Consider the following 11,546-nt stretch of genomic DNA (forward strand, 5'->3'; position numbering starts at 1 on the left):
CAAGACAAGGGGAAATATACAAATGTAACATTCTTTTAGTTATAATTATTTATACTTTCAGGATATGAAATGTGAAAGGCTAGGTTAGGAAGTGTTATTTTGATGTGGCAGTAATATTTTGTAGAATCACTGTTTGTCAAACAATGCATGGAAAGCGTGTATCTGGCATTTCCATCTGTACTTTGATTTCAAACAACATTCTGTTTTGTTATTTTATTTTCAATTCTCGATTATGCTTGCCTAGAAAACAAGACATATGGGGTTTAAAGAAAGAAGCCTGATCATGACTGACATGCTTGTAGGATGGATCAAGTTCTAAGATTTCATGATAATATATGGTCACTACTTAAACAAAATAGATATACCGGTATATATATATATGATTATTAATGAGTATTTTCACCTTTTGCCCTCAGGCCATCGTCCATGAAAGGTCGTCACAGTGGGTCTCGACGACCTCCTCAGATGGAAAATATTAAACTGACGGACTCTGATAACACCCAGTTCCAATATCAGAACTTCCAGAGTCGGTCTCGCCTGGACACCCGTCTGTGGCTGCACTGTCGCTTAGCACTCGTCTCCAGCCTCATCATGGAGGTCCGAGGAATGGGAGACGTTAAAGGTGATCAGTTGTTGTACATGTCTTGAAATTGTCATCTTTTGTGTGACTTAACCACCATGCAAAATGGCTTATCCCCAAATAACATATTCACTGTAGAGAAGAACACCCTCTGGCCTCATTTACTGGGAACAGATTAATGAAAATGTAACCAGTTTTTTCTACTTATTGCAGGTAAATTGATAATAGTCATGAAACTATGAGAATATTTGGTATTATGCACAAAACTGGAAAATTTGTTATAACTTGAATATGATTGGAAGACTTATTTTGGTGACTGCTGATTACTTGATATTTTGCTAGTTATATCTAGATGTCACACAAACTGTTTCTAAGAGAGATCTAAGATGTACATGTGTCTGCAGGGAGTGAGAACAAGGTGCTCACTGATGTTGCTGAGTGTCGGCAGTACTGTGCAGAGGGGCTGTCGGAGGCGGAGGCTTGTGGGGATGTGGAGATGCAGGCGGAGTTCCTGGCCCAGGGGGCACAACTAAACATCATTGAGGGAAACAGTCTGGAACACACTGTACTGCTGATGGAGGTAAGCGTTACTTGACCATAACTCACCAAACGTTTGGTGCTGATCTAGATCAGCCATGTATCATACCTGCTATACGTTATCATGAACACTCTGGGAACAAGTAGATCTGGACCAGATGGGTATTGAGTGTTTTCAAACTTCATGTGTACTTGACTTTTACTTATAGGATGCCATCAAGCTGCTGAGTGGAATGCCACGTTTGTCAAACCATGGTGAGCGTCTGCTTGTGCTGTGCCTGATGATGAAGACAGACTTGGAGGCAGCCTGCAGGAAGGATGTGGACTCGGATGCTATGACACAGAAAACACTCAACAGCTACCTGGATGTGCAGAGACTTGTTCTGTCTCAGGTAACTCACTCTTCATCAGCAGCAATATGTCCTACTTGTGTCACAGTCATATTGACGGCAGACTCCCTTTTCATACTCCCAACTTGTGTCAGAAACCTTGCTGGATTGTCTTGCATGTAATGGAACAGTTAGGGGCAAGACTTTCAGCTGCATTAGCCATGCCTTGCTGGGAGATAGGTTGTGATGACAGTGTATAAGGATTCTTATTGACTAGGATGACAGTTTATGTTTCTTGTACATGTTTGTCTTGTTGTGCCTTGCAGATGGAGCAGCTTGGGGAGAGGATTGAGCACTACCATCCTGTGGGTCAGCAGGACCACCTGTCCACCCTGGTCAGTCCCATGGACAATATCTACCTCCCAAACTGTCTCCGCCTTGCACAGGTCAAACTCAGAATTGGACATGCCATGGCCAGGAATACTGCCAAGAAGATACGGAATGGGTATGCAATGATATACATGTTATCTGCCTGAATAGTTTAGTTGTAACTGTGTTAGCAATGATTGCATATAGGACTTTGTGGGTTTATTTCCTGAACAAGACCAAACAGACCATGTCTGCATATGACCATTATTTGTAATTACTGATGATACTTGCTATAGGTTATACAAGAACTATGTCGGATACAAACATTCCATATGATTTCATTCATTTTCTTGTTCAGTGTTTGGTTAAATGTTTGAAATAAACAATGTTATGTTTCTGTGTATGTGGAAGATTGTTGACTGAAAATGTATTCCATGGCTTTGTGTTTTAGTGTTGTAGATGTAGAGCACCATCAGCTGTGGGCAGATGCTCTTGGCGTGCTGTCAACAGCACTCGAGATCTCACAAGTCAGTGTCACACGGGAGGCAAACCTGGAAGCAGAAATTCTCTTTAATATGGGTGAGAAATGGTTCACATCTATTGGAGACAGTAACCAAGTTTTCACTTTAATATAGTGTACACTGTGACATGTCCTGAATGTGTCATCTGTGTAATAAGGGCAAACCCCATTGTTATTGATTCCATGAGTGTGTCAAATTACAGTCCTGTCTATGAGTTACTATATTTAACATTCTTTAACCCTGATGTGTAGACTTCCTGTTTGTTTTGAACTCAATTTGAATGTGGAATGCCGTAACCACGATATTCTAGTGGGAGGGGGGAATATCAAAGATAGGAATCAAACTGAAACAGGTGGAAACATGGCTTAGCAATCCAGTAACGGCTTGCTCTGTGTTATTGGTAGTGGTTCAACTATAACTGCAATTTCCATTCCCAGGTATTCAAGGTGGACTCTAATTTATATAATCATGATTGAACGAGAGTTTTAGAAAATCAAATATTGCGTTTTGTTGTATTGTGCTGAACTTTTGATTTTCACCACCAATAAACAGGATTTAGAACAACACTCTGTACATTTTAGGAAAGGTTGACATAAATAGTTTTCAATATTTTCCTGAACATAAGGATATAAACATGATGATAGAGGATGAATAAACCTTTCATCTGCAGGCAAAGTACAGAAGATGTTGGCTCAACTGGGCAAGTTCCAGCCCCGAGCTGCTGCCAACACCCTCATCGAGGCCATCAAGACATCATTTGCAACAGATCATGATCTTGGGTATGTACCCAACTTGGAGATAAGGCACTTACAGCTATATATTTTAACATGAGTGAGAGCATGCAAGTTATTGGTTGTGTGTGAGAGGGCATGGATGGGTAGATGGGTGGAAGTGGGTGTGGGTGTTTGTGTGTGAGTGGGCATGGATGGGTGGAAGTGGGTGTTGGTGTTTGTGTGTGAGAGGGCATGGATGGGTAGATGGGTGGGAGTGGGTGTTTGTGTATGAGAGGGCATGGGTGGGAGTGGGTGTTTGTGCGTGAGAGGGCATGGATGGGTGGAAGTGGGTGTTTGTGTGTGAGATGGCATAGATGGGTAGATGGGTAGGAGTGGGTGTTTGTGTGCGATCGGGCATGGATGGATAGATGGGTGGGTGTTGGTGTTTGTGGGTGTGAGAGAGTATGGATGGGTGGGAGTGGGTGTGGGTGTTTGTGTGTGAGATGGCATGGATGGGTAGATGGGTGGGAGTGGGTGTTTGTGTGTGAGATGGCATGGATGGGTAGATGGGTGGGTGTGGGTGTTTGTGTGTGAGATGGCATGGATGGGTAGATGGGTGGGTGTGGGTGTTTGTGTGTGAGATGGCATGGATGGGTAGATGGGTGGGAGTGGGTGTGGGTGTTTGTGTGTGAGATGGCATGGATGGGTAGATGGGTGGGAAGCGGAGGATGTGGGTGTTTGTGTGTGAGATAGGCATGGATGGGTAGATGAGGTGGATGTGGGTGTTTGTGTGTGAGATGGCATGGATGGGTAGATGGGTGGGTGTGGGTGTTTGTGTGTGAGATAGCATGGATGGGTAGATGGGTGGAGTGTGGGTGTTTGTGTGTGTGAGATGGGTATGGATGGGTAGATGGGTGGGAGTGGGTGTGGGTGTTTGTGTGTGAGATGGCATGGCAGATGGCATGGATGGGTAGATGGGTGGGAAGCGGATGTGGGTGTTTGTGTGTGAGATGGGTAGATGGGTGGGATGGGTGTAAGGAGATAGCATGTTTGTGTGTGATGGATGGGTAGATGGGATGTAGATGGAGTGGGTGGGAGTGGGTGTTTGTGTGTGAGATATGGATGGATGGGTAGATGGGTGGGAAGTGTGGTGTGTTTGTGTGTGTGAGATGGCATGGATATGGGTAGATGGGTGGGAGGCCGGATGTGGGTGTTTGTGTGTGAGATGGCATGGATGGGTAGATGAGTTGATGTGGGTGTTTGTGTGTGAGATAGCATGGATGGGTAGATGGGTGGGAAGTGGATGTGGGTGTTTGTGTGTGAGATGGCATGGATGGGTAGATGGGTGGGAGCCGGATGTGGGTGTTTGTGTGTGAGATGGCATGGATAGGTAGATGGGTGGGAAGGTGGATGTGGGTGTTTGTGTGTGAGATAGCATGGATGGGTAGATGGGTGGGAAGCGGATGTGGGTGTTTGTGTGTGAGATAGCATGGATGGGTAGATGGGTGGGAGCGGATGTGGGTGTTTGTGTGTGAGATGGCATGGATAGGTAGATGGGTAGGAAGCGGATGTGGGTGTTTGTGTGTGAGGATGGCATGGATGGGTAGATGGGTAGGAGTGGGTGTTTGTGTGTGAGATGGCATGGATGGGTAGATGGGTGGGAAGCGGATGTGGGTGTTTGTGTGTGAGATATAGCATGGATGGGTAGATGGGTAGGAAGCGGATGTGGGTGTTTGTGTGTGAGATAGCATGGATAGGTAGATGGGTGGGAAGTGGATGTGGAGTGTTTGTGTGTGAGATAGCATGGATGGGTAGATGGGTGGGAGTGGGTGTTTGTGTGTGAGATGGCATGGATGGGTAGATGGGTGGGAGTGGATGTGGGTGTTTGTGTGTGAGATGGCATGGATGGGTAGATGGGTGGGAGCGGATGTGGGTGTTTGTGTGTGAGATGGCATGGATGGGTAGATGGGTGGGAGCGGATGTGGGTGTTTGTGTGTGAGATGGCATGGATGGGTAGATGGGTGGGAGCGGATGTGGGTGTTTGTGTGTGAGATGGCATGGATGGGTAGATGGGTGGGAGCGGATGTGGGTGTTTGTGTGTGAGATGGCATGGATGGGTAGATGGGTGGGAGTGGGTGTGGGTGTGTGAGATGGCATGGATGGGTGGGAGTTTGTTTGAGATGAAAGAATTGTACAGGGACACACAAAATGCTTTCTCAGAATGTTCAGTGATCAGTGCTAGTTCTTCAACTCCATGAAGAGAAACAAGGATGGATGGAACCAGTGGCACTACATAACTCCTGTGTGTTTCAGGCTGATCCGACAGAGCTACCTGGAGATTGCCCTCATCTACATGTGCAGCAGTGGTGTGGTGTTGGCCAGGAAGGGGTCATTCCTTGAGCTAGCGGTGGGGGACAGTGGTGATGAAGGCAAGCCAACCTCATCCCACTCTCAGGTTCAGAAGAAGAAGTTGAAGGTATGCATGTCTGGCTGACATGAAACAAGCAGCAATAATATCACTAACTAGAATTTAGCATTGTGTTTTTTGTCTACAAATGAATATTGAGGTTTGTATTTGTAGATTCTCTAAGTGCCATTTTAGCTGTTTGCTGTATAAAGGAAAACCGTAAAGAGCAGCACTGCCTGTCTCTCTCACAATAGATGTACTTCATTGACGATAACAATGTTAGAGGAAATGTGTCTGGCAGATGAAGTAGAATACAGTCTTGATATATTGTATACTTTAATTATTATATTTTACTGTCAAATTACTGCTTGAGTGAAGCACAGCACAGAAAAAACATTAGTCTTTCAAATGAAAGCACCAGATGAACACATTTGTAGATTACTGAAACATGCAAAAACACATGAGAACAACACACCTTCTTTGTGACTGACATGTGGTTTCACATATTATACTTATAATATGTTTTATATTATACTATAATATGTATAAGTTATATGAGCAGGCATTTTGAGAGTCTGTTCACCTTCAAAATGAGGGAAAATGACGAGTATTCTCTTTACTGAGCAGAGCAAGAAGGAACGTAGCAAATCCCGAAACAAAGAGGATGATGCTGGTATACCAGAACACGAGAGAGAGAAGCGTGCTGCCTGGCTTGCCATCAGATGTGCAGCAGCAACAGCTGCAGCCCAGCGAGCCCGTACGCTGTTGATAGGAGATAACAGCGTCACCTCCCAGAAGCTGGGAGACAAGGAAGTGAAGAATGTGCCAGAGTTTGCTGCCCTTGATCTCATTAGCGGCTATGTACTGGGAGAGAAAAAGAAAATCTTCAAGAGTGAGTTTCTTCCTTTTTGAAAAATGTATTCAGTTGCAGTTAATGTCTTCTTTCTGTGACGTTTTAAAGTTTTTGATTGAGGATTATTATCAGGACTTCTTTGTTCCAGGTGAGATAGAAGAAGAGTTATCCTCCCTTATGGATGCCCAGGAGGTGAAGCAGGTTGACACGTATGACGACCAGGTGAACAAAGCCAGAACTGGCGCCAAGGATCTCAGCTGGATACACTTCCTAGGTAGGATTATCCCTTCATTTTCATATAATTACAATAAACCTTTTTAATAGTAGTGCATTATACATGTCACATTGCCATTCCTTGAGACTTCTTAATCAAGCACAAATTCCTTTGTCATCACTCAAATTTTATGATGTATGTTATTATTCCCTGGCATGAAGTGGGAGGATGGCAGAGGAATGGGTGCTCTCTATTTGCCTTTCTGTGCGTGTGTCATTTTTCATTTTAAGAGAATTACTCGGAAACCATTTTGAATTTTATGTAAGAAACTTTGTATACCTGTATGTACTGGACCTTTTAATGTTTTGGTAGTTCTAACAATTAACAATTTCCTCAACAAAAAAGTGGACCTAAGACTCAAATACATGTAGCATTCATTTTTTGAGCATGACTCAGAAACAGTCTAAAAACTTTGCCTATTTATAAAACACATGCTTAGCTGGTGCCATCAATGTTTTAGAATTTCTGAAAAAAGTAGGGCTTTTTGGGTGTTGTCTTGTTTAATATGTGCTCTGTGGCTGCAGTGGGACAAGTTTTCTCAGAAACTACCTGAGTTAAATCAAAGAAATCAGTACCCCTCCATTGAACAATAATTGTAATGTGCCAAATATCAGTGAATTGTCACAATGATATTTTCTTGTACTACCTGTTGTTGATAACTGTAGTTTCATATAAAAATCTACATGTACATGGCTACATCTACACCTGTATTTGATACAGCCAACAAACAGTCCCATTTCAGTGATTATTGGTGAGATGTTCACATGTTCAACCACAATATTTTTACCAATATTTTGATGTCTGAACTTGTTTTGAACTATTTTCACAGGCTATCAGACTGTCCTTCAGCGCCTGTGTAGTACTGCTACAATCTGTGCGACAAGCTCACAAACAGACTCAGTGAATGTAAATGGAGGTGACCTTGGACCAGACTTTGACCTTGGATTTATCAGCCATGCTCAATTTGACACAACAATGAACCATGATGTTGTTCGGTCCATGTTGTTTTCTGGTCCATGGTCGTGCCGGTTACGTCACATGCATGGTTACCTGACTTCTCACCTACCGGTGTATGCCAGTGACTGCTGTGCCATCTACCCTCCTTCCCCCCTTCTGCTCCCAGTCACCTCTGCCAGCACTGATCTCAGTATCACCATGAAGACGTACACTTCTAACCTCAGCCTGGGCAGCAGCGTTGAGATGGAGAATATTTACAACAGCAGCCTTGACCTTGATCCACGACCTCTTCCTCCAGGAACACAGACAAATCCTCACAAACCTGCTGATGAGGCCATTGTGAATCCTGGAGACAATGAACTGGTTCTACAGTGGCATCAACCCACCCTTGATGAAAGTGACCCAGCACATACAGAGATGGGTTCCTTGGACAGGAGGATTATTCTGCTGTATGCTCTCTCAAGGAAGGGGAGTTCGGGGAGTCCAGGCGTGGCACCAGGATTCCTGTGGGTGTCACAACCTCAGCTCATTGATCTCCATGACAGGTACAGGTTATTCCAAGTTGACAGGATTTGGATTCTCTCTATATATATATCAAACCTATGCACACTGGATAATCTATTTCCCATTGATTAAGTTCATGTTGTGAGAAAGGACAGATAGTGGATGGATGGGTAACCATGCCCACCTTCCAGGACTCCTGATAGTGTCTAGTTCTATGGTCATGTGAACTTTTTGTGATTTTGGCAATGTGCCTCTGGTCATCCAGCATTGATTAGGTACCAATTAAAGGCAGATGGTAATATGGTGTCTGCACAGGACGTCGCCCTTTTGGTGAAATGTCATGGTTCAGGTAAGAAAAAAGGTCGACGTCCTGTCCATTTGACCTTATACCAATTAACAGGGGATTAAAAAAGACAGACATAATCCAGTGTTTACACAAGGTGATGATCTGGATTAAGTGGTTGAAAGCACGACAACAGGAGAAAAGTACTATATTTCGTCCATTTTATTTCATACAAGATCATCCCGAAGGAGGTGAGATGCAGCATCTGCAAAATCTCTGGTGTAGATTTGTCCACTCCTCAGATCATGCCTAAGGACGTCCAGGCGATGTTCCAAGTCCCTGTATTTCTTTTTCTTCAATTGATGTTTTTGTCCACCTCCGAACTGTAACAGGCAGACTTCAGTGCTAGTCTGCCATTTCGAAAATGAATGTAATCTACCTCGAGTTCTTTCCTTATACATATCCAAATTGAATGAAATGTGTTCATCATTGTAAAAATCACTCTCATATGATAACATTGATGACATTGGTGACATATTGTGTGAACTACGTTCATACCTTACGCTATGCCCACGTTATCGACAATCCTAAAACAACATCTACTGGCGGATTAGCGTGACTCTAACAACACCTTCAACATCAAAGTTAGCCGCAAGTCGACTTCGTGTCCATAGGAAAATTTCAAAAGGTTGAATTCGTGTCCATAAACCGGTAATATGAGTGCAAACGTCTATCACCTGTCAGGCTTGTTTCAATCTCCCAAAGGAGATGAGAATGCAGTTTGAAAGCACATTGATCTATTGATGAGTCTTGTGATTTATGGTTCGCTTGTTATTTGGTGGTTGTTACAAACACAACCATTACACACATTTGCTCTTTGACTCCTGTAGGTTGGCAGTGCTGACCCAGAGAGGGGAGATATCTCTAACAGAGAAGGAGAAGACCAAGAAGGATAAGGATGTGACCCCAGCTACCCCAACACCAGTCAAACCCAAGAAAGCACAGAGGATCAAGGCTCTCTCCCCCAAACCACAGCGAGACGAGCAGCTGGAGGTTAGTCAGGAAAGCCCAGGGGAATCCTGTAGTTGACGACAGCATAATAACTGGAGGCGTAGTTTTATTAGATGTATAAAGCAAATCTGTTTAGGTTTTGCATGTATACTGTAACATTTACCAATGTTAAATTTAGAATTTTAAGTAAATTGCATGATTCTTATCTAAATTTACAGGTCTTTTTCTGAAAATATATTATGTCATGTTCAGCTGGTATTTTAGAATATTTTCTAAATGGAATGTATGCGTGAAAATTGTTTCACATGACTCTCAGCAAGATTTCAGGTATAAATTACAACTTTGGGGCAAAGAAACACCCAGCGATTGATAGCTCGTGAAACAATATTTGGCTTCCATGACACATCCATGTTTCAGTTGTGTACATGGTGAGTGGGAATACATGTGTAGTATTCTTTGAGCATGGAGATAATCATCTTATTAAAGTTTTCATAGACCACTCCTTTCCACTGTACAAATGTTTTATTATGTATATATGTTTGCCTGATATATTTTCATGTCTATCCAGGGACTCCTGAGGCAGTGCCTGGATGACTGTACTCTCCTACTGGCGTCTTCCCCGGAACAGGACGCAGTCACTGAGGTGAGACACATACTATCAGGCTGAATACTCCGGGGTAATAATTCCTGTAATTAATCAAGGCCAGTACCACTTTGAATGCTGAATACTGGTACTGTAATGCTTATAAACAATATTTATGTCATTTGCAGATTCCATTTGATGTTAACCGATCAAGCATCAAGAACCTGGAGCAACTGTTTGACCAGAGTTTTGGGCTGCTGCTACGAGGCACTGATGTTGCAACATGGATCATGAAGATGTTATCCTGACCACTTGCTTTCTGTACATGATGTTTTTTTTATAAAGTTGTTCCTAATTTATATATTTATGATAAAGCCAAAATCCAGTTTGCTTGAGAGAGATGTGCCAGTGTAAATATTCACATCCTCTGTGTTACTTTTGTAATACTGTTTATGATGTTTAAGGTGTTGTTAGCATTTACCAAAGTTTGAATAATGATTTTGTTTAGACTTATACCACTGCTTTTGTGTGTTGACTTCTGTGCAGAGTTGCATCCATTAGTTATGGCAGGATCTGGTGTTTCTTGTTACAAATCCCAGATTCACCTGTTATAATTCATGTCAGAACCATACCTATTCTTGTGAACATCTATGATCTGTATCACTTCAGCTTTTCCTCTTCAAGCACCCCTTGATATACTAAAAGTTTCCTGTTTGCCTGGATTATGATTAATGTTAACTTAACTTACATTGATGGGGACGGTGGGGTAGCCTAATGGTTAAAGTGTTCGCTCATCACGCTGAAGACCCGGGTTCGATTCCTCACATGGGTACAATGTGTAAAGCCCATTTTTGGTGTTCCCCCACCGTGATATTGCTGGAATATTGCTGAAAGCAGCGTTAAAACTAAACTCACTCACTTACATGGAGAAAGTTCCTCTTGTAATGACTGCGTGTCTAGACCAAGTCAGAAACTGGGAGCCAGTCTTATGAGCAAAGTCTTCTTTTAAAGGGGACATGTACACAATTAGTTGATATCAGTGTATTAATTTTACTCTCTTTTGCTCACATTATAAATAAAAAGCTCAATATAAATGCTTATAGTCCGTTTGGCTCAAAATCGGACCGATGAATTGCAATCTAACTCGAAAACAACTAAACATAGAATACTCAATGAAACACTGATCATAATCAAAACATCAGAGCAAACTCCGTGATTTTTTTGCAGAATTTATGTCCTAAAAGTAAAAAAGGTTGTTTAACAAACTATCATTAAAACTTTGACACAGTTCACTATTTGTTACGAAGGAGGACTGCAAATGGAGGAACAGCCAGGTAGGTGTACGAGGAGAGCACGTGCACAAGTGCCGACAAAGTCATTGATTCATTAACCTGTGCTGTGCCGTCTCCATCCTTTCTTGCACACCTGGCTGTTCCTCCCTTTGCACACCTCCCTTGTAACAAATAGTGAACTGTGTCAAGATTTTAATGATAGTTTGTTAAACAACTTTCTTATTTTTAGGACATAAATTCTAGAAAAAAATCACAGAGTTGGTCTGATGTTTTGATTATGATCAGTGCTTCATTGAGTACTATATGTTTCGTAGTTTTCGAGTTAGATTGCAA

General features: G+C 42.6%; 1 protein-coding gene across 1 annotated transcript in view; it reads left to right on the forward strand.

Annotated features, from left to right (window-relative positions):
- The window catches only part of LOC124276844 (cilia- and flagella-associated protein 54-like), a 105,592-nt gene extending 94,573 nt beyond the window's left edge, over positions 1-11,019 (forward strand). The window contains exons 51-63 of the mRNA XM_046712495.1: positions 417-622; positions 985-1,160; positions 1,327-1,509; positions 1,773-1,951; positions 2,267-2,394; positions 3,007-3,115; positions 5,363-5,525; positions 6,084-6,348; positions 6,458-6,583; positions 7,413-8,085; positions 9,218-9,380; positions 9,907-9,981; positions 10,110-11,019. Of these exons, the coding sequence (XP_046568451.1) occupies positions 417-622; positions 985-1,160; positions 1,327-1,509; positions 1,773-1,951; positions 2,267-2,394; positions 3,007-3,115; positions 5,363-5,525; positions 6,084-6,348; positions 6,458-6,583; positions 7,413-8,085; positions 9,218-9,380; positions 9,907-9,981; positions 10,110-10,229 (2,566 nt within the window). The 3' untranslated portion in view covers positions 10,230-11,019. The remainder of the gene's footprint in view (positions 1-416; positions 623-984; positions 1,161-1,326; positions 1,510-1,772; positions 1,952-2,266; positions 2,395-3,006; positions 3,116-5,362; positions 5,526-6,083; positions 6,349-6,457; positions 6,584-7,412; positions 8,086-9,217; positions 9,381-9,906; positions 9,982-10,109) is intronic.
- The last annotated feature ends 527 nt before the right edge of the window (positions 11,020-11,546 follow it).

This window comes from Haliotis rubra, unplaced genomic scaffold, assembly GCF_003918875.1.
Source record: "Haliotis rubra isolate DU_JTF1 unplaced genomic scaffold, ASM391887v1 Scf214, whole genome shotgun sequence".
NCBI classification, from domain to species: domain Eukaryota; kingdom Metazoa; phylum Mollusca; class Gastropoda; order Lepetellida; family Haliotidae; genus Haliotis; species Haliotis rubra.